The following is a 26913-nucleotide window of genomic DNA, read 5'->3' on the forward strand; positions in this document are numbered from 1 at the left end:
TGAACTTGAAACTTGACACGAACGTAAACTTGAACATAACATGACGTGAAACATGACTTGAACGTGAAATATATGAACTTGGAATCTTATTCAATGGACTTAATTAATAAAGTGACCATACGGGTGCTATACGAGTTCCCTTGAGCCGTGTGTCCCAGCCGATTACCGCATCACAACAAAGGTGTCTATACTAGCTGTGAGTGCGTTAATACATACTTCACAATTGTTGTGGCCCCACGTATTCTACGTGTCACAATTGCTGTGTTTCACGTAGTGTATGCTCCACAGTTGTTGTGACCCCATGAATTGTTTGTACCACACTTGCTGTGGACACACGTAACATAATGTGTGGCTCCATCGGCGTTAGTGTCTGGCGTGCTCCGGTGACCAGCTAGTTAGGCCCCATTCGCAACCTGTTGACTGTACTTCGTCAACACAGAAAATTTCACACATATTTGGACACTTCAGAGTGAACAAAAGAGTTCCACTAGGATATTACCTCATCCTAGCGCTTAGGGTCGTGATTGACATGAATACCTAAACTGGCATACATGACATTTTGTAACGTAGCGTGACATGAACGTGACATAAAAGATAGAAGTTCTGACGTAGCGTAACGTGACATGAATGTAAGACAACAAACATCACATACCTTGAGACATAAATGTAACATACAACGTTTCATAACATGGCATACATGTAACAGTCAATATTTCATAACATTGCAAAACATGTAACAGACAATATTTCGTAACATGTCATAACATGTGACAATGAATATTACGTGACATGACATACATGTAACAGATGGCATACGTAATGTGACATACTTGCAATAAAGAGTAACATGAGACATAATATATTGTGTAACAGATAATTATTTCATGACAGAATAATTCCTATAATAGATAAACAGGGCATGGCATGGCATATATAACAACATACAAACATAAACTGTAGTTCCTTACCCATCACACATACATAGTAAATTGATAGTAAGTTAAGAGCTAACTTACCTCGATCGTCGTATTCTAAGAGAATAAAGCGCGAAACATGAAGAATTGTAGGAGAGTATTCTAAAAGTTAGAAATTTAATTACTAACAATTAGAAAAGTGAAAAGGGACAACTTAGAGTAAAATTATTATTTTACCCTCTACATGTGGGAAAATAACCATTTTACCCCTAACTTAAGGATTTCACATCCTAAATACAAAAAGTACCAAAATTTACATTCCTCATGTAAATTTTGTCCTAGACTCAAATATCAATTCAGAAAAATTTAAAATCATTCACAACTATGGAAAATTCACAATGGCCGAAACATTCATAGGTCATTTCTCTTGATTTTGGTTGCAATTTCTTCCATCTTCAAAACCCATGATTAAACCAAAATTTGTATCAAGGATCTTCCTATCCTAAGTTTAAAAATACACTTAAAATATCCATTAAGAAAAGCTAATCATCAACACCAAACATTTTGTAAAAGACCCAAACTTTTTATCAAAAAGTAAACCCTTAAATCACAAGTTTTGACTTTAATAAAAACATCTCCAAGAATTCCAAAAAAAATCAAATTTTACTTCTAACATATTCATAATATCATCCTAAGATCAACCATGATTTAAATCATCAAACAAAAGTCACCAAAAATCACAAAACAACACTTGGAGTTTTTTGTTTTAAACTTAGTCCAAAACATAAACATTTCTCTCCACTAACTTTGATCAATCCCTAGATCCATGGCTTAAAGACGTGATCTTCAAACTAAAACATTTCATGGTTTAAAAATGTGTCCTAAAGAAGATCCAACGATCAAACTTAAAATCACATGGCTAAAATTTAACAAAACATGAATCTAACCCATAAACATAAAATCTTGGGCCAAACCGAAGTCCTCTTGCATAGAAAATCATATCTTTAAAAGTAACACTAAATATCTTCGAAATAATATCCTAACATGTATATAAGAGGCTAAGGATCATCATATAAAAATATCAAAGCCTTTGGAATAAGATTAAACCACGAAATATTCAAACTTTCACAAAACAAAAACTATTTTTCCACTTCCAGTTCTCAAGTTTCTAAATCTAAGCGAATCTATCATCAAAAGCTTTATTCATGCAACAAAAACTCAATTAACATTCATAAAAATATGTTACAAACACTCCATAAAATGGTCGGACCAAGATATGTCCATTAGCTTGGTCAAAAATTCCAAAACATATCATACTTTTACTGATCAAATGAGTATGCAATGAGACTAATAACATATCCACTGAAATGAGACTCAAAGATGAAGTACTTAAATGAAGGAGTCACTGTGAGAAAATACTTAAAAAGGGTAAAAAATGGCCACGCAAAAGATCCAGAAATCTGCCTGAGAGAGCTCTTTCGGGTTTTCTCTCTAAGAACGGGGGAAAGAAGTGATAAAATGGAGAGAAGCGTGTCTTGCATAACTTTAGACTCCTGGAGGGGGAAATTATGGGCTTGAAAGACCCTTGATTGGAGTTGGCAATGTGACATAAACTAGAGAATAGAGAGGAGCAAGGACTGCCTACAACAACTGTGAGAGATGGAGGTTGATGGAGTGGATTTCTTCTTCACATCAAGGTTGATGGAGATGGAGGTTGATGGAGTGGATGTTCTACCATGTGGGGGAGGAAACTTCTTCAATAAGTTTTGCCACGGTGGCCAAATTTGTGGACTTGGTGGGCCCCAACCAAGTGGGCTTCAATTCAGGGTTTAAAGGTGGTTTGGTTAGGGTTTGAGATGCTATCAAGCCCAAAACCAATTTTTCTTGGCCCAATCAAATTTTCAAGGTTTAAAAGGTTGGATAATGATGTCATAACAATGATTTGATTAATTAATAGCATGTGGAAGTGATTTAATCAAGTGCTTAAACACAATACTAGAAATCGGATTAGAAAGGGTTTGGAGCCCAACTTTAGGGTTTGGGGAAACCGTTTAGGGTTTCGATTTCAACTAAATTTTTTGGGTTTCAATTGGATTCCAACCATTTAGGGTTTCGCTAGGATTGAAACCTTCTTTGGTCTGGCACAATTTGGTTGATCAAATGAAACAAAACTTTGCTTAGGTGGCATGATCTCACACCTTGATTCCTTCGAAAATCCATCTAATGATTCATCTTTGTGCCAAGTCTCTAATATTATTCACTATATGTGGTTAAGATCTTGCCAAGTGTCCAAATAAAACTTCGCTAATCTAATTTAAACATTCCACACTGTGATTTTGAAAACATTGCACTAGGTGCGCTTATGAGGCTACTATTCACTCCAAAAAATTGCATAATAAACTTGGTACTGAAAAATTCTAAATATTCATATTAACCTATAGTGAAACTCGTTTACCGAAATTCAACCCCAAAGTGCCCCTAAAAATAATTTCACAATTTCGAATAGACGTTTCATCCGAAATTATGAAAATTGGCTATTGAACCATAAAATCTTAAATAATTAACTGAGTCTAATGGCATAGACCAAAACATATTCTGACATCTAACTACCTCAAATAATTAAACTCATATTCTAGCAGTATAGTGAGTGATAACGTTAACTATGTTGACAGACTACAACCTGCACGATTGGTCGATTCGTAAAAACTTTTGGGGTTTTCACGTGGTTCCTAAAGTCAATAGAAATTCCACCAGTGAATTTCTAACGGGTTGTTACATGCCCTAGAGCCTCTAGATTGAGTTTTAAGAAAACTCTTGCATGTATAACAACATTCCATCAAAGATATAAACCATAACTCTTCAAAAATAAACTCTTAACACATAAATCAAAGCCTCAAGAAAAATATATATGAAGGTCAAAGACATTAGATCTAGTTCCTAGAACGAAAATCACAAACTACTCCAAAGTAGAAACTGTTTTGAGACATACAGTTTCTATCACTTTGAAATCATGGAAAACTCTTTCAAAAAATTATTAACATGCTCTGAATCCAAACCTAACTTGCATATAAACATGTTAACACTTTACCATAGCAAGATCTACCCATTATTTCACCAAAAACACATAAAAAATTCAACGTTTCACACAAACATCACAACAATCACCACTGAAACCTTTGCATCATCATACTTAACTTTCACCAATCAAAACAGCATAAAACATTTCCCAATATATACCCACGTAAACTAGACTCATAATGAAATGAAATAAAAGAATATTGAGCCATAAGAAATACTCACAATGATCTAGAATGGAGTAAATTAAAGCTATCCAAAAACTGTCGCTCAAGTCTTTCTCGGTCTGCTCTAGAAAAGTGAGGGAAAAGTGTCCAAGTGTCGAGTGCAATGCAAGGGGATTGTGATATAAGAGAGAGGGGCTGAGTGACCCTTGGATGAGAGGGTGGAAGCCAAAAAGAGGTGGAAAAGTGGGCTACACAATAGTTGGTTACCAGCAGCAATCTGTCTGAGTGTATTAGCTTATGTTGTAGCCTTTTTCGATTGCCATTAAGTCACTATTTGAGGGTAGCCATTGAGTGGCTGTTAGACATATCTTGGCCTTCAGATGAGGAATAAACTTGCTCAAGAAGCTTGGGCTAGGTGGTGGTTTCAGCGGCCAAAGATGGGCCTAATCGAGTGTGCTCAATTTGGGGTTTTAATTGGGTTTTGCCTAGAGTTAAGTCCAAATCAAATTTTTCTTGGTCAAGTGTAGCTACCAAAATGTAAGAGAGTGTACGAGGGTCTATGATTGTGTACTTGAGTGGTTAATATCATGTGAAACTGATTTAACCAAGTGATTCTTAGTCAAAACCGGCCACTTTAGGGTTTGGAAACCAAGTTTAGGGTTTCGACCATCACATAGGATTTAGGGTTTCAAATGACTCTCAAAGACTTTGGGTTTCATTAGGGTTGAAACCCTCTTTTGGTGGACCAAATCATGTTTTGGTTAGATGGAATAGTGTTTAGCATAGGTGACATGATCACATGGTTTGATTTACCCTTCATCTCCTTCACTTTTGTCCTCCACGTGAAAAATGTCCTAACACTATTCACATGAGTGGCTACAATTGTGCCATGTGTCTAATCCTAAAGTGGATTTGGACATCCAACATGGTGATTTGAAAACTATTTAAATTGGTTGCCATGTGGCGCCCTCCCGAGTGTTACAATTCATCTAAAATCTTGAACCTTTTTATTGCACCATAAAATCCTAAATATTCCTACGAATCTAGTGCCTTAATTAAATATAGAGGCACTGTCGTTCACTATTCATCCAAAAAACTCGAAACATCTTTGTAAGGGGACTTTTCTCACTTCACAAGCCCACTGGCCCTCTGCCCAATACCCGGCCCCAGGGCTCGCGATCATCCATTAAGCAAGATGCCTACAAAGAAAAGTAGTCAAGTGGCTGATGGTTATGGGTAGGCCTAACATTGCCCAACCACACTCCAATCATGGGAACTTGTACAGGGCAGAGTGGGAAATATGGAGAACCCTCGATCCTCTGACATGGAAACATCAACGGATCCCCAAAGATAAATTAAGACAAGGTCAGGGAATCACGCTACATTAATGGTACCACTACCCGAGCTACATGCCACATTAATGATGCCGTCCCAGAGCCACACTACATTAAAGGACTATGACAAAAGGAACAATACGAAGGACACGAACTCCATAGGGATAGACACGATCTATCCCCTTCCTAGACCCCTGTATAAAAAGCAACTCTCAGGTACGAGAAACTCTCTCTGATCCCTAAACTCTCTCACTTATTTACAAACTTCCAAGAGAATTTACTGACTTTGGCATCAGAGACTCCCCAGCCCTAAGGGCAGCCTCTCCTAGTTGCCTTCTTCTATATTTTCGTAGGCCCAAATTTTGAAGACCTGAGTTAATGGAACCTGACCCAAAGGCGTACGAAACACGAAGTTAATAGTGGCGATGTCTGTGGGATTCTTATAGATCTTGCATGTACTTTGTATGCCTGCGATAACCCGTTCTAGACAACTTGGAAGCCCACAATAGTGCTGATGAACATGGAAGCTGACCAGTGAGAGAACGAAACTCCCGGGATCAGAGGGGATGCTGCGGAAGAAAGGTACGAGCACACCCCGGAAGGGATGCCTTCGAATGGCGTGGTAAGCGCAGTCTGCCCTACGATGGATGATTACACCGTACCACCACCTCCCGTCTATTCACCAGCCGAAGGCGAGGTCCAAGATGAGAAGAGGCTCAGACAGGTGGAACCTAACGAGCAGTTGGAATTCATTCCCCTCAACACAAATAGACCAGAAGCCATGGCAGGGATTAGCAGTGAAATGGCATCTGAAGTGCAGTAGGGTTTTAATTGGGAGTTTTGATTTCTTCTTGGTTTTAAGTTGTATTCTCCATAAATTTTTGTCATTCTTATAGACACTGGGATTAGGGTTTCTCTGCATCTTCTTTGATCCATTTTTTTTATTGAAGGCATGATGAATGCTTAAGGGATACAGACCCTAAACCCGAGTTGTATGTTGATTGTCAGTTTGATGTGAAATTTGTTGAGATTATCCAGAAATATTTTGTTAGTGTTTTAATCATATACATCATCCAAATGCTTTTATCATGACTGGAATAGCATTTGATAGTAATTGAGGAATGCAAAAATCCCCTAAAATCCTTCTGTGTAAAGGAAACCTGAAGCCTAGGTATTCTTTTCGAAAAGTTTTCAGAATATTGGGTTTGAGTTTTAAAACTTGTTCTTCTTTATCAATACAGAGAGTTCAGTCTCTTTAGCTATTTTTTTTTTTATAAATTTTAGTGTGCATCCAAATCCATCTCATTCGCATCAGGATTCTCAGAAAAGAAGCAATAACTATTTCTCAAACCCTTGAATTTTCTCGTATGAATAATCTAGCCTGGCTTACAAACCTGCCCAGTGATTGAAAGATATTTTTCCCATCTCATATTTGACCTTCTTACTTCCTGTTATTCCAAGAAACAATTGCATAGCATTGAATTTATCTAAATCATTGTGAAATCGACTTTGGGACTCTCATTATACACAAGTAAGACACCTTCTGCACATGAGAGGTAATTTAAAAGAAGAGCCAAGTTTTTGGCGCTGTTGCCGGGGATTAAAGGCAAATAGAAGAGCAATCAGAACACTGTAGAGAAATGAGGGACTAAGTGTGAACCTCTTCACACTCTGGTGATCTCTGACCCTAGCTTTCTCTGTTTTCCCTTTGATTATTGTGAATAACATTCTCTGTAAAAGCCTACTATCATCATCATTCTTTTTTACTGCTATCACTTTACACCAAAGCTTGGTGTTAGTTGTGTATTGGGGTTGAGCAATTGCATGTCTATTTGGAGTAGAGATCATTCTTCTCGATTGATCAGATCAGATTCTGTGACACACTCTGATTGTGAGTCACTTTCATTTGAGTCATCTTCTGAGAGTCTTGCTGAAAGAACAAGATGGGAGGAGAGTGGGGAATCATACCAGGACTCTCAAAGATTATTTGCAGCCTGCTAGGACTAGCTCACCCTCTTGCATTATACAACCTCTTAATGCAAATAATTTCAATTTTAAACCTGGCATGGTACCCCTTATACCTCATTTCCATGGGGTGGAGTCCGAGAACCCATATTTGCACATCAAAGAATCTGAGAAAGTTTGTTCAACTTTTATGGATCGAACTTGTACTGAAAAAGTGATCAGACTCAAGTTATTTCCCTTTTCATTAAAAGACAAAGCCAAGACCGGGCTAAATTCTTTGAGGCCTAGATCCATCGGAACATGGCAAGAGATGCAGACTGAGTTTTTTTTAAAATTATTTCCTATGCACAGAACCAATGCAATTAAGAGGCAGATCATGAATTTTGCCCAAAAAGACACTGAAACCTTTTATTAGTGCTAGGAGAGGTTCAAGGATTTACTCAATGTTTGTCGTTATCATGGGTATGAAAACTGGAGGATAATAAGTTTTTTCTATGAGGGTTTACAACCTAAGATGAGACAATTCGTGGAGACAATGTGCAATGGAGAGTTCTTTAATAAAAAACACAAAAGAGGCCTTCGAGTACTTTGATTACCTGTCTAAAAATGCCCAGTCATAGGATGTTTCAGATGCGTATGATAGAATTGAACCTTTAAAAATAACTGGAGGGGGGAAATACAATTTGAGAGAGGTGGATGATTTGCATGCTAGAGTGTCTATGCTTTCTAAGAAATTGGAAACCATAGATACAAACAAAGTAAATGAAGTTCAAGTTATTCAGAAAATCCCAGAGAAATGCAATATCTATGAAGAAATAAGGCATGTCAAGTGACTGCCCTACAATTCCAACTTTTAAGGAAGTCCTTCTAGATCAATCTAACTCTATTAATTTTATTTCTAAATCTTTTCCAGGTCCATTTTCCAACACATACAATCCCAATTGGAGAAACCACCCAAATCTCAGCTGGAGGAATGAGCAATCAGCTCAACTCCCCATTCATGCACCCGGTCCTTCCCAATATACAACCAATCCAAATTCAACATCATCGGGGCCACCTCAATATCCTATTGCAGCACATTTTGGTCAGAGGAGAAACCTTGAGGAGACTGTCCAGCAAACGGGAACAACCCTCCAGCAATTCATGCAAGGGCAAGCATCAATAAATACACAAAATGTTCAAACCTTTAATGACATCAGAAGGACCTTGACCAAAATTTATGCAACCCTGAGCATCCAAGAGAAAGGGAAATTCCCTGCCCAGCCCCAACCCAATCCTCAAGGTCAAATTCATCAAGTGTCAGAAATGGGGGAGGGCTCTAACTTGAAGCAAGTAAAAGCTGTCACCACCTTAAGGAGTGGTAAAACTTTTGAAAACCCTAGTCCTGAGAGCACAAGTGGTAAGGTTTCTAACACTATACCTATTCAAGTTGAGGAAACAACTCAATAAGTACCAACACCCTTCCCTACTAGGCTAACAGTTTCACATAAAGAAAAAAATCAAGCTGAGATCTTAGAAGTGTTCAAACAAGTAAGGGTCAATATACCCTTACTCGATGCCATTCAACAAATTCCCACTTATGCCAAGTTTTTAAAGGACCTGTGTACAATTAAGAGGAAGTTGAGTGTGAAGGAAAAAGTATTTCTCATTGAGCATGTCAGTGCCATAATTCAACACAACACACCTCCTAAATTTAAAGACCCTGGATCCCCTACTATTGCTTGTATCATTGGGAGTTCAAAAATTGGCCACACCTTACTAGACTTAAGGTCTAGTGTCAATTTGTTGCCTTACACTATATATGAGAATATGGAGTTGGGAGAATTGAAATCAACCTCCATAACCTTGCAATTAGCTGATAGGTCAATTAAAATACCAAGGGGAGTGGTAGAGGATGTTCTAGTTCAAGTTGATAAATTCTATTATCTAGTAGATTTTGTAGTCCTTGACATGAAGTTGTCTGTTAATTTAGCTTTTAAAGCCCCTGTAATTTTGGGAAGAACATTTTTGGCTACCTCTAATGCCCTAATAAACTGTAGAAGTGGGATTCTGAAACTCAATTTTGGCAATATGACCCTGGAACTTAATATATTTAATCTGTGCAGACAACCTTAGGAGGTGGAGGAGCCTTAAGAAGTGAATCTGTTGGAGGGCATTATTTCAGAATCTTTCCCTCTAATTACTGAAAATTTTGAAGAAGGTTTTGAAACACTAGAATCTGCTGACCAATCACTGCATGTGTTTCATGTAGGACAATCAGCAGCATGGATGCCCAAGGTTGAGTAGCTAGGCCCATCATAACCAACAAAGGAGGTAGCCAAGGAGTAGGTCCAGCTTTGGACCTTAAGCCCCTACCCACAGAACTCAAGTATGCTTTTCTAGGACCTAATAACACTTTGCCTGTAGTTATATCTTCTTGTCTAACTAATAGACAAGAAGAAGAGCTATTAAAGGTCCTTATAAAACATAAAAATGCCATAGGCTGGACCTTGGCTGACATTAAGGGCATAAACCTTTTTATTTGCACTCATAAGATTTACCTGGAGGAGGACTCCAGGCCTTCTAGAGAAATGCAAAGACTCAATCCTTCAATGAAAGAAGTAGTTAAAAAGGAGGTCCTTAAACTGTTGGATGTGGGTATTATTTACTACATCTCTAATACTAGGTGGGTCAGCACCATACAAGTGGTTCCAAAACAATATGGGTTGACTGTAATAAAAAATGAAGAAAATGAGTTCGTCCCCACAAGGGTAACTACAGGCTGGAGAATGTGTATTGACTATAGGAAACTTAATGCTTCCACTAGGAAAGACCATTTTCCCTTGCCATTTCTTGACCAAGTCTTGGAGAAGGTAGCTGAACATGCATTTTATTGTTTTCTAGATGGGTTCTCAGGCTATTATCAAATTGAAATAGCACCTGAAGACCAAGATAGAATTACCTTCACATGCCAATTTGGAACCTTTGCATTTAGAAGGATGCCTTTTGGGTTGTGTAACGCCCCAGCAACTTTTGAAAGGTGCATGCTCAGCATATTCAGTGATTTAATTGAGATTGGTCTAGAAGTTTTCATGGATGATTTCTCAATTTTTGGGAACACTTTTGAGAAATGTTTGACTAATTTGCAAGCTGTTTTGGCCAGGTGTGAGGAGAAAAACTTATTGCTCAACTGGGAAAAGTGCCATTTTATGGCTCAACAGGGTATAGTATTAGGACACATAGTGTCCTCAAAGGGTATTTAAGTGGATAAATAAAAAAAATAGACCTGATTTCTAAGCTACCCAGACCTAAAACTGTGAAGGACATTAGATCATTTTTAGGACATACTGGATTTTATAGAAGATTTATACAAGTTACTTATGCATGATAATGAGTTTGAGTGGACAGTAGAACATCAAAATGCATTTGACCAGCTCAAACACATACTCACTAATGCCCCTATCATGCAACCCCCAGACTGGTCTCTCCCCTTTGAAATCATATGTGATGCCAGTGACTTTGCCATAGGAGCTGTCTTAGGCCAGTGTAGGGACAAACTACCCTATGCAATTTACTATGCCAGTAAGACATTAACTGGGGCTCAAGAAAATTACTCCACGACAGAAAAAGAATTGATGGCCATTGTATTTGCTCTAGAGAAATTTAGAACTTATATTATAGGGTCACCTGTAGTTGTCTTTACAGACCATGCAGCTTTGAAATATTTGTTTACAAAAAAAGATGCTAAGCCAAGGCTGATTAGGTGGGTGCTTCTCTTGCAGGAATTCAATATCACAATTCAAGACACAACGGGAGTGGAGAACGTGGTGGCTAACCACCTATCTAGAATAATTGTCACTAAATATGATATTTCTTCGTCAATTTCTGAATCTTTTCCTGATAAACAAATACTTTTAGTTGAGAATACACCGTGGTATTCTCATATTGTCGATTTCTTGGTAACAAGGAAAACACCTCCACACTGGATTCCTCAGGATCTAAAAAGGTTCAAATCAGAGGTAAAGTATATTTTTTTTATGACGACCCTTACCTGTTCAAATACTATTCTAATAAATAATCTGTAAATGTGTCCCAGACAATGAGATATCTTCTGTCCTATCTGCTTTTCACAATGGGGCTTGTGGGGGCCACTTTTCTGCAAAGAAAACAATGGCTAAACTCCTACAATCTGGTTTGTATTGGCCCCATATGTTTAAAGATGTTTTTGAATTCTGCAAAAGGTGTGAGCCATGTCAAAAACTAGGAGGGATAACTAGGAGGAATATGATGCCCTTGCACTCAATCTTGGTTTTGGAAATTTTTGATTACTGGGGTTTGGACTTCATGCGTCCATTTCCCCCATCCTTTGGGTATGTTTATATTTTGGTAGCCGTAGATTATGTGTCCAAATGGGTGGAAGCCATCCCTTGTAAAAAGAATGATCACCAAGTGGTGCTCAAATTCATAAAAGACAACATAGTGTCCAGGTTTGGTATGCCCCGGGCCATAATCAGTGATAATGGAACACACTTCTGTAACAAACCACTAGAATCACTTTTAAAGAAGTATGGGATCCATCATAAAGTGTCCACCCCCTATCACCCACAAACCAATGGCCAAGTTGAATTAGCAAATACGGAAATTAAGCATGTTCTTGAAAAAATTGTTAACCCCTCAAGAAAATATTGGTCTTTGAGATTGATTGATGTCTTGTGGGCATATAGATTTGCTTATAAGACTATACTTGGTATGTCCCCTTATAGGCTGGTTTATGGCAAAGCATGCCATCTCCCTGTAAAACTTGAGCACAAAGCTTACTGGGCAGTGAAAAAATTTAATTTTGACATGAAAAAAATTGGATCTTTGAGAAGGTTGCAATTGTCTAAGTTAGAGGAGCTTAGGAGGGATGCATATGAGAATTCTAAGCTTGCCAAGGAACACATGAAGGTATTACATGATTGAAGCATCCTTAGAAAAAATTTTGAACCTAATCAACAAGTTTTTCTTTACAATTCTAGGCTTCATTTGTTCCCTGGAAAATTAAGATCTCCATGGAGTGGGCCATAGCTACTAAAATCAGTTTCTCTTCATGGTGCCATAGAAATAACAAACCCTCAAAATGGTAACACTTTCAAGGTGAATAGCCATAGATTGAAGCCATTCTTAGGGACTAATGCACCAGAAATTTCATCCATCCCATTATAGGAACCAATTGTCAACTGACCAAGTTCCAACACAAACTGCAAGTTTCAATAACTTTGTTTATTTTTTGTAGTTTTCTTCTTTTTTCCTTCCTTTCTTTGCTCTTTCCCTTTTCCTGAAGGTTTTTTTTTTTTTTTTCAAAACTATTGGCCTCAATATCTAACTAGATTGCACTGCAGGACGTACTCTTTTTTTTTTCTTGTTTTACATCTTTCAAATGTTAAGTTCTACTACCAAGGTAACATCTCTTCATTTACTCTTCTTCATTCACATATTGAGGATAATGTTTCATTTTAGAAGGGGCAGGGGGTGATTAAGCTGAGTTATTGCATATTTTATACGTTTAGGACCAATATATTTTAATTATTTCATTTCATTATTATTGGTTTTAGATGGAGAAATGGTTAAGATGAATAAATTTGAGTTGTGATTTAAATTGGTTAATAGCATGATTGATGCTTAATTTTATAACTTGTGATGAAATTGGATAGTGTGCTTTCACATGCACAACAAATTTTTGATATTCTATTCTTCTTTTTTATTTTATTTATTTTCTAATTTTTATTTATTAATTTTTTATATAGGCCAAGAAATGTAAAACCAAGAAAATACAAAAGTCAAAAAGGTTTTTTTTGGTTTCTCTAGAGCCACACATGCACGTGGGACCAAGCTATTTTGGGGTTCTGAGGAAAAGTTGAGTTTTAGCATGTGGGGGCAATTTGGAGTTAAACGGCTGCATAGTTTGGCATTTTGAAAACTAAAACTCAAGATAGTTTTACGCATGCGGGCCTTTTGGCTTTACGAAAAGAAAACAAAAAGAAAAAAGGAAGGGCTTTTGGCATAAGAGGCACGAGTTTTATTATTGGGGATTTTTCGTTTGGAGGCTAGGGACGGAACAACATATTTCTTTTTTTTGGAGACGCACACAGTGCCGTCGAAGAACCTTGAAGGGTCCACTGTAGCTGCCCAGCCTCCTCCACTGCTTTTCATCTTTATCTCCATTCATTTAGCTTGCTCTTTTCACTCTCTACTATTTATTTAATTTTAGTTTAAAGTTTGTGATGTATTTTTGAGATATTTTGCTTAGACCTTTGGGTATTTTATTTGCTGTTTATTTACTTGATGTTATTTATTTTTCTACCTTCTTTAAGCTTTCGTTTAACAGTGATTACAATTGCTATGGATTGATTTTGAGAATTTGTGATTTGAATACAAGGATGAACTCTAGAATCTTGATTTTGGGGCTTTTCAATTCTTAGTTCGTATTTTGTCAATTACTTTCTAATCTAGTTTAGTTCTTAACTTAGTTTTATTAATCTCTTAGTTCCATTGCATACTAGATTAATTAAAGCTTAATTAGGACTTAAATAATTTCAATTTTATTATTTAATTTTCAGACTAATTAAGATTGTTTAGTTTAGTTGATTCCTTGATTGTTAATTTCAATTTGTTAGTCTTTTACATTTAATTTCGACACTCAAAAATTCAAAAATATGAATCTAGTCCATGACTAGTGCCCTTTTCATTCCCGTTGCACTCTTCCATTCATTGCACATACCACTACTTTTATTTTCTCTTTATGAATATTTTCACCATTTTAAACGAGTTTGATTTTAAGTAATTTTCCATGAGGAGACAATCTAGGAATTTATTCCTAATTATTACACGACATTCTCCTGCACTTGGGATAGCCTTTGTGTTGCTCATTTTTGAGCGAGTCAAATTTTTGGCGCCGTTGCCGGGGATTGTTGCTTGACGTAAATTTAGGCTCGTTATTTTTATTTTTATCTCAAATGTTTATTTCACTATCTTATCTCTGATTATACTTTTCACTTGTCATCTACTACTCAGTCACTTGGGCCTTACTTATGCTATTTGGACTGATGTTTCATGTTATGGATGAGGGGCAATTCAAATAGGTTGGTTAGAGTTACATCGAGCACTGAGAGTAGTATACACAGTCCGGAGATAGATAGCTCTTCTGTTTTTTCTACAGACGAGGACATTGAAATTGAACAAATTATGGCTGCACCTGCACCACGCACTCTTAGGGATTATTTGCAGCCCACTAGCACCACTACACCATCATGCATTAATTTACCAGATGATGCACCTAATTTTTCTATTAAGCATGGCATGATGTCAGTGATACCTCAGTTTCACGGGATGGATTTTGAGAGTCCTTATTAGCATTTGACAGATTTTGAGTTGGCCTGTACTACTTTTATCAATAGAACCACTACTGATGAATTTATTAGACTTCGTTTATGTAACACCCCGTATTTTAGTGTATTTTTATTGAAGGATTATTTTTATGTTATTCAAAAAAATTATTCTCTTGTTTTAAAATTTCTGGATTTTAATTGGGTTATTTTTAAGATTTTTAATTTGGTGAAAATTATTTTTATGTGCTTTCTTGATATTTATTTATTTATATGCATTTAAATTGCTTTTAATATTTAAATTAACTACTGTGTGATTTAATTATTTCAATTTGACTTTACCATTACGTTTAAATTATTTTATTTAACTTATGGTTTTAAAGTCGTTTCCGTTGGATCATTTTTGTTACCCAAGTTATGAGGATTGGACCTCATTTCTTTTCTCCTATTTTTTTTCTTTTCCTCCTTTTCTTTTCTTTCTTTTCTTTTTCTTCCTCCTTATTTCTCCTTCTTCCCGCGCGAGCTGCATTCTCCCTCTCTCTCGTGCGTTCCGTCGTCCACCCCCAACCCACTGCCGCAGTGACCTGCACCGCCCAGCCCAGTAGCTTCCCCTCCCGCCGGTCATCAACCCCCACCAACCTCAGCCCCTAACTCGCCGCCGTTAGCCTCCACGCACGGCTTGAAGCCGCGGCCTTCACCTCCTTCGCGCGCCGCCGTCGCGCCACCATTGGCCACCATCTTCCTACCACTTCATCCCCGACCTCTTGGCAACCCATTGGACCCAACCCCGGCTCCGATCCGTCACCGGTGAAGCCCCACCAAGTCCATTTCCGATTTGTACATTTTTGGCCTTAAACCACCATTTGCGCCGTCATCCACGGCAAACCACCACCACCATTGGCTTCACCGACCTCTCTAGGCCCTACCCTATCATTTTGGGGTCTTCGTTTGTCTCCGTTGGAAAGTGGGTATTTGTGACCCACGGCCACAGTGTATTTTACACTGTGGTGTTGCTCAGACGTCGCCTTTTTCAGCTTCGTGATCCTCCGGAAATTATCATATAGCGCTGTAAGTATTTCTCCAAAGAATTCTCATGAATTTTATGTATTTTTGCACTAACCCATTTCACTGTATTTTTTGGCATGCCGGATTGAGTCCGAGGAGTACGGGGGTCGGATGGATTTGTGATTGGAGTTGTTGGTTTGATTGGATTGGATTGGTTATTGGATATTGGTTATTGATGGATTTTGGATTGGTTGGTTCATGTGCATTTCATTATTTCATGCATGTTCATGTTTGTAAAGGAAAACTGGGTTTTCGTGTATTGCATTCATGTTCATGTGTTTATGAAAACTGGGTTTTCATGTGAATGATTTGTTGGGTGCGTGTGTATCACGAACCCCAAGCCGAGATGGGGCATTATCTCGGTGGAGCTCCTCTGGTTACTCGGGAGCGGAATAAACTGAGTAACGTCCCCTGGATTGTCGCTGGGCGACAATGGGATCGGACGAGAGATTCGTGCCGACTCCGTGGTCCTTCTGCTGGCGGGGACTAGAGGATGCTTGGTTACGTACGCGCTGGGCGCGGAACTGGGCATCGCTCGTTGTGTAGTGGATGTTTCCCACTAACGTGTTGGGCGCGAAAGTGGGCATCGCTACGAAGCCAGGGTGTGCGGATGACCCATAGGGGAGATCATGGTGCATACATTAAAAATGGACTATTTTCTGGGAAAATAGCGTGTGTTGGATTTTGTGTAATTCATTTTCTGGGAAAATGTTTTACGGATTATTTTTGGGCCAAATGAGATTTTGGCGTGTGTTGGAAAATTAATCATTTTCGGGGAAAATGATATTTTGAGGAAAATGCATATTTCTTCATATGCATACATGTTGGTGGCATTAATGCATTTTTATTCATGAGGATATTATTTTTTTGGGTTATACTTACCTGCGGTACCATTCTGTGGTAACGCAGATTTTGATGCAGATGAGGAAGAGGAGGGTGAGCTTGAGGAGACGGCTCCGCCCGAGGAGTGATCTGGGATCACTAGCTTGTTATTTATTTTACCCTTTTGTATTTTTGGGACATGTGTTAACTTTATTTTGGATGACTGTATAACTGCTTTTAAAACTTTACTGATGTTTAGTTTGTATTTAAATTCTAGTACTTAGATGACTATCCGCTGCGATATTTTTATTTGTACACCGTTGCATGTACACACACTGGCACTTCGTTGGGATGTGTGACCGTGTTGTCATCATCCCGGCGTCTCGATTCCCGTATTTTCTCTACATGGGGGTCGGGGCGCCACAGGTGGTATCAGAGCAGTTCGGCTCTGGGTAAAACCACATGTCCCTTAGGATAGTACCAGAAATTATTTTATTGTTTTAAAATAATTTTTTTTTAAGTGTTGTAAGTTAAATGATTATTTTAAAATAAATATGTGATATTATGAGTTTATTGTTATTTTATATTAATTGATGTTATTTAATTTAATTTTATCTTATTGTATTTTTGTGTTGCTTTCGGTTGAGTTTGGTTTTATCTGGATTTAAGCGGGGTTGGAGGTTGCTCTATGACAAGACTATGGTGAGACCAAGAAGGCAAGCTGATGTGCCCGAGGATGAGCTACCCAGGGGTGAAAGAAATGATGCCATTGCGAGGGCGTTGAATAGGATGTCAGACTTGTTCGAGCAGAATTTCCGACCGCTGCAAGGAGATCTAAATAGAGCGGTCCAAGTGGGGTGCACCTATGAGCGCTTCCTGGCGCATAGGACTCCTGCCTTTTCTGGGGAGGAGGATCCTAGATTTGGAAAGAACCTTTGAAGTCTGTGGGTGTACTGAGGTCCAGATGGTTTTGTATGCAAGCTATATGCTACAGGGTGAAGCAGCATACTGGTGGGAGACCAAGCGGTCACTCCTAGAAATGGAGTTAGGATCCTTGGCTGCTGTGTCTTGGCAGCGGTTTAAAAAGGAATTTGATGATCGATACTTTCCTGTTTCGGTGAGAAGGCAAAAGGCTCGGGAGTTCAATAATTTGGTTCAAGGAGGCATGACTGTTGAGCAGTATGCAAGGAAATTTATGGAGCTTGGACGGTTCGCTCCTCACCTTATTGCCTCAGAAGAGTTGCAGGTTGAGCGTTTCATGGAGGGTCTGCGCCCCGAAATACGCAGACAAGTGGCTTGTCTTCAAATTATGGAATTTCAGAAGTTGGTAGACTTGACCAGTAACGCAGAGCGAGAGAATAACTTTGTAGTGGGCTCCCCTCCGGGTCAGAAAAGACGGAGTTATCTTGGTGAAGGAAGTAGTTCTGGATCGCCGCATAAGTTTGTTCAGAGGACCGGGACCCGTCCACATACAACCTCCGGTGTTCGTACAGGGGGTCGGACTCCAGTATGCCCTAGATGCAATAGAGCCCATGAGGGCGATTGTGGTCAGAGGGGAATTCAGTGTTATAATTGTGGCCAGCCAGGTCACTTTGCTCGGGAGTGTCCTACAAGAGTTCAAGGTGGCCAAGGAGGACGAGGAGGTCGACGAGGTGGAAGGGGCAGCCAGAGACAGTTGGTACAAGCCCGGGTCTATGCAGTGACTCCAGGCGATGTGGATTATGAGGCTCCAGAGACCCACGACGCTGGGGTGATTACTGGTATGTTTGTTGTTATTTTATTTGGATTTAATGTTTGGTGTGGTTGGGTTTTTTGAATTTGTCTGGTGGTTGTGTTTGCATCAGGAAGAGTTCGTCTATATGATTTTTATGCTTGTACTTTGTTTGATTCTGGGGCGTCCCAATCTTTTGTGTCTGCCACGTTTGCACGGATGTGCAATTTGGTTACAGAACCTCTACCGCAATCCTTAGTTGTGGCTCTTCCCAATGGCGAGATCGTGTGTTGCTCCAAGGTTGCTTTGGGTTGTCCTTTGGATCTGGGTGGAAGGACACTGGATGCGGATTTGATTGTATTCAAGTTGCTTGGTTTTGATATAATTTTGGGTATGGATTGGCTGTATCGATATTCTGCGAATATTGATTGTAGAAGCCGAGTAATTGGTTTTCAACTCTCGGATGGGGATTATTTGGAATTCGTGGGAAGTAAGTTAAAGGCAAGACCATCAATTATATCAGCAGTTCAAGCTAAGAGAGATATAGCTTGTGGGGCAGATGCTTTTTTGGTCCAAGTCGTATCTACACCATCTGAGAAGAAATCTTTAGCGGATATTCCAGTGGTGGAAGAATTTCCCGATGTGTTCGTGGACGAGTTACCTGGATTGCCTCCCGTTCGCGATATGGAATTTGTTATTGATCTGGAACCCAGGGCGGCTCCTGTGCATAAGGCTCCTTACCGCATGGCACCGGCCGAGTTAAAAGAGTTGAAGACTCAATTGCAAGAATTGGTTGACAAAAGATTTATTCAGCCTAGTACTTCGCCATGGGGAGCACCTGTATTGTTTGTCAAGAAGAAAGATGGTACTCTCAGAATGTGTATAGACTATCGGGAGCTTAACAAGGTGACTATCAAGAACAAGTACCCTCTTCCAAGAATTGATGATCTGTTTGACCAGCTTCAGGGAGCAGCTGTCTTTTCGAAGATTGACTTGAGATCAGGGTATTATCAGCTGAGGATAAGGGATAAGGACGTGCCCAAGACTGCTTTCAGGACGAGGTATGGGCATTATGAATTTAAAGTGATGTCTTTTGGGTTAGCGAACGCTCCTGCCGCTTTTATGGATTTAATGAATCGGGTGTTTCGACCCTTTTTGGACTCTTTTGTGGTGGTGTTTCTTGACGACATTCTGATTTATTCCCGAGATTTGGAAGAGCATGCTTGCCACCTTCGTCTGGCACTTGGAAAATTAAGAGAGCATCAATTGTACACTAAGTTGAGCAAGTGTGAATTCTGGTTAGAAGAAGTTAAGTTTCTTGGACATGTGATTTCTCAAGAAGGGGTGTCTGTAGATCCTAGTAAAGTAGAAGCTGTTTTGTCATGGCCTCGCCCTTCAACAGTTCGTGAGATACGAAGTTTCTTGGGACTTGCCGGTTACTATCGAAGATTTGTGGAAGGTTTTTCTCGACTATCAGGACCTCTCACTGCCTTGACTAGGAAGAATACTGAGTTTGTATGGTCTGACAAATGTGAGAGAAGTTTTCAAGAGTTGAAGAGAAGATTGACAATGGCACCTGTTTTGGCACTTCCAGAGCCACACAAGCCATTTGTGATTTTTAGTGATGCATCCAAATTCGGGTTGGGATGCGTTCTTATGCAAGAGGGACGGGTTGTTGCTTGTGCATCTCGTCAGCTGAAAATTCATGAAAGGAATTATCCCACACATGATTTGGAGTTGGCGGCAATAGTTTTTGCTCTTAAGATTTGGCGGCATTATCTGTATGGTGAAGCCTGTGAAGTTTATACTGATCACAAGAGCTTGAAGCATCTGTTTACTCAGAAGAATCTCAATATGAGACAGAGGCGGTGGTTAGAGCTGATTAGCGACTATCAATGTGAGATCAAGTATCATCCAGGAAAGGCGAATCTAGTCGCTGATGCTTTGAGTAGGAAATCTCAACAAGTGGATGAAGCAGAGTCATCAGATCTGGACTCTCTCCTTTGTGGAATGAGGAGACTTCTTATCGAGAGTTCACAGCAAGAGGAATTGTTATCGTCAGTCTTGGATGTCCGAGTAGTGGATTTTGAAGAATTGAAGACTCTTCAAAGAAGGGATCCTAAGTTGTTAGCTATCAGGAAAAGAGTCAGGAAGTCTAGAGGACCCCTGCATTACAGCTTGGATAAGGATGGTATTCTTCGATTTCGGGATCGTACAGTGATTCCCCGAGATTCTGAATTTAAAGAGCGAATTTTGGCAGAAGCCCATGCTGCTCCTTATTCAGTTCATCCAGGAAGCACGAAGATGTATCGAGATTTAAAGAGGAATTTCTGGTGGGAAGGAATGAAGTTGGACATCGCTTTGTTTATTAAGAAATGTGACACGTTCCGTCGAGTGAAGGCTGAGCATCAAAGACCTGCTGGTAGACTTCAACCTCTCCCTATTCCTGAGTGGAAGTGGGATGATATTTCTATGGATTTTGTTGTGGGTTTGCCGAGGACTCCTAATGGGAAGAACTCAATTTGGGTGATTGTTGATCGGTTGACCAAGAGTGCCCATTTCTTGCCTGTTAATAATACCGACTCTTTGGGTAAGTTGACTCGGTTATATGTCAAGGAGATAGTGCGTTTGCATGGAGTACCCAAGAGTATCGTGTCAGATCGGGACCCGCGGTTTACGTCCCATTTTTGGAAGAGCTTGCAGGCGGCTTTAGGCACTAAGTTGAAGTTTAGTAGTGCATATCACCCTCAAACTGATGGTCAATCAGAGCGTAGTATTCAGACTCTGGAGGATATGTTGCGGTCTTGTGTCATAGGATTTCAAGGAAGTTGGGAGAATCATCTACCGCTTATTGAATTCTCTTATAATAACAATTTTCATTCCTCCATTCAGATGGCCCCGTATGAAGCTTTGTATGGAAGGAAGTGTAGATCGCCCTTGTGTTGGGATGAGGTCGGCGAGAGCAAATTGTTTGGGCCTGAGATAATTCAAGAAATGAAGAATCAAGTTCAGTTTATAAGGACTAAAATGGCAGAAGCGCAAAGTCGCCAGAAGAGTTACGCAGATACAAGAAGAAGAGACTTATCCTTTGAAGAAGGTGATTGGGTTTATCTTAAAGTCTCTCCTATGAAAGGGGTTAAGCGCTTTGGTAAGAAAGGAAAGCTTAGTCCAAGATATGTTGGCCCTTTTCAGATCGTAGAGAAAGTTGGGCTTGTTGCTTATAGAGTTGCCTTGCCGGATTATTTTGGGGATGTTCATGATGTGTTTCATGTGTCTTCGTTGAAGAAGAGTTTTGGACAGCAAGAGCCACGTTTTGTTGACCCTGAACGCATTCAACTTCAGCCTAACCTTACTTATGAAGTTACCCCGACGCAGATTGTAGATTGGAAAGAGCAAAGATTAAGGTCCAAGGCAATACCTATGGTGAAAGTGTCATGGGGTGATCCGTTGGCTCAAGATTACTCTTGGGAAAGAGAAGCCGACATGAGGGAGCTTTATCCTTACTTGTTTGATTGAAATTGTCGGTATGTTCTAAGTATGCTCTCGATTGAATCTTGATCCTGTCTTAGTTTAATGTTTGACCTTGCTAATTTCGAGGACGAAATTTTTTTTTTAAGGGGGGGAGGATGTAACACCCCGTATTTTAGTGTATTTTTATTGAAGGATTATTTTTATGTTATTCAAAAAATTATTCTCTTGTTTTAAAATTTCTGGATTTTAATTGGGTTATTTTTAGGATTTTTAATTTGGTGAAAATTATTTTTATGTGCTTTCTTGATATTTATTTATTTATATGCATTTAAATTGCTTTTAATATTTAAATTAACTACTGTGTGATTTAATTATTTCATTTTGACTTTACCATTACGTTTAAATTATTTTATTTAACTTATGGTTTTAAAGTCGTTTCCGTTGGATCATTTTTGTTACCCAAGTTATGAGGATTGGACCTCATTTCTTTTCTCCTATTTTTTTTCTTTTCCTCCTTTTCTTTTCTTTCTTTTCTTTTTCTTCCTCCTTATTTCTCCTTCTTCCCGCGCGAGCTGCATTCTCCCTCTCTCTCGTGCGTTCCGTCGTCCACCCCCAACCCACTGCCGCAGTGACCTGCACCGCCCAGCCCAGTAGCTTCCCCTCCCGCCGGTCATCAACCCCCACCAACCTCAGCCCCTAACTCGCCGCCGTTAGCCTCCACGCACGGCTTGAAGCCGCGGCCTTCACCTCCTTCGCGCGCCGCCGTCGCGCCACCATTGGCCACCATCTTCCTACCACTTCATCCCCGACCTCTTGGCAACCCTTTGGACCTAACCCCAGCTCCGATCCGTCACCGGTGAAGTCCCACCAAGTCCATCTCTGATTTCGGCATTTTTGGCCTTAAACCACTATTTGCGCCGTCATCCATGGCAAACCACCACCACCATTGGCTTCACCGACCTCTCTAGGCCCTACCCTATCATTTTGGGGTCTTCGTTTGTCTCCGTTGAAAAGTGGGTATTTGTGACCCACGGCCACAGTGTATTTTACACCGTGGTGTTGCTCAGACGTCGCCTTTTTCAGCTTCGTGATCCTCCGGAAATTATCATATAGCGCTGTAAGTATTTCTCCAAAGTATTCTCATGAATTTTATGTATTTTTGCACTAACGCTTTTCACTGTATTTTTTGGCATGCCGGACTGAGTCCGAGGAGTACGGGGGTCGGATGGATTTGTGATTGGAGTTGTTGGTTTGATTGGATTGGATTGGTTATTGGATATTGGTTATTGATGGATTTTGGATTGGTTGGTTCATGTGCATTTCATTATTTCATGCATGTTCGTGTTTGTAAAGGAAAACTGGTTTTCGTGTATTGCATTCATGTTCATGTGTTTATGAAAACTGAGTTTTCATGTGAATGATTTGTTGGGTGCGTGTGTATCACGAACCCCAAGCCGAGATGGGGCATTATCTCGGTGGAGCTTGTAACGACCCGATCTTATATTTAGGAATAAATTACAGATAAAATTCTTTTAATAAGTTAAAGCGAATTATCAGATGATTTTTTTTTTTATTTAGAGTTAAGTCTCCATTATTATTATTTTATTTTATTTTTAGCTTTTATTCCAAGCACGTGTGTTAGAGTCCAACACTATTCCTACTCTTATTTTTCCACTTCACGATAAAACTCCTAACTACCGAAAATTCCTTTTAGCAGCCATGCACGTACGCCTCTCAACTCCAAACCCGTACGTCTCTTCTTCTTCTTCACTAGGGTTTTCTTGGATATATTTATAGAGGCTTTTTGCGTCCACCCGAGCGTCTATCTTCCAGCGTGACATACAGCCTCAAGCCGAAACCAAACTCCAAATTCTATCCACCCTCCTGTGAACCACGATACCTCACTTTCCCCCTGCTTATAAAACTAACCGAGACCCTCTAGTATTAAGCACCACACAAATCGGCCGAGAAGGAAAACTCACGCACACAGAGCACCCGTTGCCGCTTAGTTGCACCGAGAACCACATAGAGTAGCCCAGTTTCGAACACACACGGCAACGTCTCCACGCTACCCAAAATGCGCCGAAATCACCACCGACCACCATAGACTACATCGGACCACCCTCAGCCGCCAAGGCACGCCGTAGTAGCCACGGACGCATCTCTGTTTTTGCACGTCCGAAACAGAGCATGCAGTCACCTCTTCCACGGTAGCCACCGTAAGAGACACCGAACCACCTCTCCCACGGCACAGAAAGTACCGACCAGCCGAACTCCGTCGAGCCCACTCCCTTCCGGTAAACCCACGACCGTCGCTAGCCTCCACTCTCTCTCGGTTGTTTTCGGTTTAGCAGAATTCTCTCTCTCTAAACTCTCTCTCTTTCTCTCACTGCATTGCACCACCATACTCAGTGGAGTCACTTGTTGCGCCGCCGTGACCCTTGTCGCCAGAACCGCCGTCGCAGTGGCCTTCTTCCTCCCTCGGTGACCTCCATCGCAGACCCAGCTCTCTCTCTCAAACTCTTTGTTTCTTTCCTTTTCCGTTTAGCAATGTTTCGGGTTCTGAAGGAACCCTTAATTTCGTGATGGGACGTTGGGCCCTAGGTCCTTTTGGTGCATACGACGGGCTTATGTTGATGGTTTTATATAGTAGCATTATTATGGGCCAGGTCTTGATTTTTTACAAATTTATAATGATGTTTTATTGGACTGGTATTTTTAATTTGGAGTTGGCTTAGTTGTGGGCTGGGCTTGAGATTAATTAGATTTGTGTCATGGTGATAGAGTTGTATTTTAAGTGGGACATATAAATTCTAGATATACAGAATTGATGTCAATATTATGGAGTCAATGTGATTTTAGAGTTTGAAAGATCAAAGTTAATGAAAAATATAGATTAAGTTGGAATTTCTAGTTTAATTAAGAGGTATGTCTTTAAGTAGAAATTTACGTAAACTACGTGTCTATCTTATAGGAAATTAGTCGCGCCCGGAAATATTGGATTAGCGCTACGAGGTAAGTAGCATGATCATATCCTTACGCGTATGTACAGTGAGCTGTTTGTCTTTTTATAAAAGATATTATGCATGTATGCCCTTTATTGGAAATCCCTTTTTACGTATCCAAAACATGATAAAATTATGAAAAAGTCATGATTTTATGTGAAAGATTATTCATGAAATTATTTATGAAATGCATGATTTTATGTGAAAGATTATTCATAAAATTATTTATGAAATGCATGATTTTATGTGAAGATTATTCATAAAATTATTTATAAAAGAAAAATCATGATTTTATGCAATGAAACACGTATCACGACATTTATGAAAGAATGCGATTTCGTTTGAAATCTATGATACGATATGACAAGTATGTATGTGATTTCTTTTGAAATCTATGAAATGACAAGTATGCAAGTATGATTTGATAAAATATGTAACGGCCTATGTTATGATATGAAAACGGTACCTATGTTATGGGCATATTGCATTGCCAGGTCGTACATGCTGGTAGTGCACCCAATATTGTCTTCCTTATGTATGGATTCCACAACCCGCGGCCACGGGCGGAATCGGAATCTTTTTAGATTCGCTAACCCTAACTCACGGGGGTCAACAGTGGGTAACGGCCTATGATAAGTGAAATGATAAGTTAATGTTCATGCTCATGATTTTTATGCATGTATTTATGAATATACACGCTTTTCAAGACACCTTATGTTTATTATGTTTACTGTATGATGTGTTGCTTATTAAGTATTCGACTCATTTTAGTTTGTTTTCATGTTTTTAAACCCCCCAGGTGATGACATTTATGAAGATGAGACTGCAGGACAGGACTTGACTCCGGGAGGCAAGGCTGAGGCCTAGACAGATTTTGCTATGATTATTTTTATGGTTTAAATAAATTATTTTGATAAGGACATAAGACTTCTGTATTTTTTAATAAATGCTTCCGCAGACTTTATTTTAAATTTTCAGTATTTATTGAAGTTTGTTATTTTATGGAATTCTTTCGTATCTGGTGCGTTGTTAAAAAGGAAAAGCTTTTTTTTTATATTTAAGTTTAGTAGTAGCACACTGGCTCCTCGAAAATTCTAAAATGTCTTTTCGGGAACGGGGTGTTACAGAGCTCCTCTGGTTACTCGGGAGCGGAATAAACTGAGTAACGTCCCCTGGATTGTCGCTGGGCGACAATGGGATCGGACGAGAGATTCGTGCCGACTCCGTGGTCCTTCTGCTGGCGGGGACTAGAGGATGCTTGGTTACGTACGCGCTGGGCGCGGAACTGGGCATCGCTCGTTGTGTAGTGGATGTTTCCCACTAACGTGTTGGGCGCGAAAGTGGGCATCGCTACGAAGCCAGGGTGTGCGGATGACCCATAGGGGAGATCATGGTGCATACATTAAAAATTGACTATTTTCTGGGAAAATAGCGTGTGTTGGATTTTGTGTAATTCATTTTCTGGGAAAATGTTTTACGGATTATTTTTGGGCCAAATGGGATTTTGGCGTGTGTTGGAAAATTAATCATTTTCGGAAAAAATGATATTTTGAGGAAAATGCATATTTTTTCATATGCATACATGTTGGTGGCATTAATGCATTTTTATTCCTGAGGATATTATTTTTTTGGGTTATACTTACCTGCGGTACCATTCTGTGGTAACGCAGATTTTGATGCAGATGAGGAGGAGGAGGGTGAGCCTGAGGAGACGGCTCCGCCCGAGGAGTGATCTGGGATCACTAGCTTGTTATTTATTTTACCCTTTTGTATTTTTGGGACATGTGTTAACTTTATTTTGGATGACTGTATAACTGCTTTTAAAACTTTACTGATGTTTAGTTTGTATTTAAATTCTGGTACTTAGATGACTATCCGCTGCGATATTTTTATTTGTACACCGTTGCATGTACATACACTGGCACTTCGTTGGGATGTGTGACCGTGTTGTCATCATCTTGGCGTCTCGATTCCCGTGTTTTCTCTACATGGGGGTCGGGGGCGCCACAGTTTATTTCATTTCTCTTTAAAGGATAAAGTG

The 26913-nt window shown here is 39.6% G+C and overlaps 2 protein-coding genes across 2 annotated transcripts; both read left to right on the forward strand.

Moving 5' to 3' along the window:
* Window positions 1–6133: 6133 nt before the first annotated feature.
* LOC118349402 lies at window positions 6134–10822 on the forward strand. The gene is given in 5 exon segments (XM_035693806.1): window positions 6134–6309; window positions 6441–6493; window positions 8369–8859; window positions 9990–10706; window positions 10709–10822. Coding segments are annotated over 5 exon segments (1551 nt in total).
* A 6827-nt stretch (window positions 10823–17649) lies between these two features.
* LOC118349403 (uncharacterized protein K02A2.6-like) lies at window positions 17650–21411 on the forward strand (the record flags this gene model as incomplete). The annotated part of the gene is made up of 4 exons (XM_035693807.1): window positions 17650–18445; window positions 18530–20007; window positions 20305–20361; window positions 21166–21411. Coding segments are annotated over exons 1-4 (2577 nt in total), but the record flags the coding sequence as incomplete, so codon positions are not given.
* Window positions 21412–26913: the final 5502 nt, after the last annotated feature.

The sequence above is a fragment of the Juglans regia genome, chromosome 9, assembly GCF_001411555.2.
Source record: "Juglans regia cultivar Chandler chromosome 9, Walnut 2.0, whole genome shotgun sequence".
Taxonomy (NCBI): Eukaryota; Viridiplantae; Streptophyta; class Magnoliopsida; order Fagales; family Juglandaceae; genus Juglans; species Juglans regia.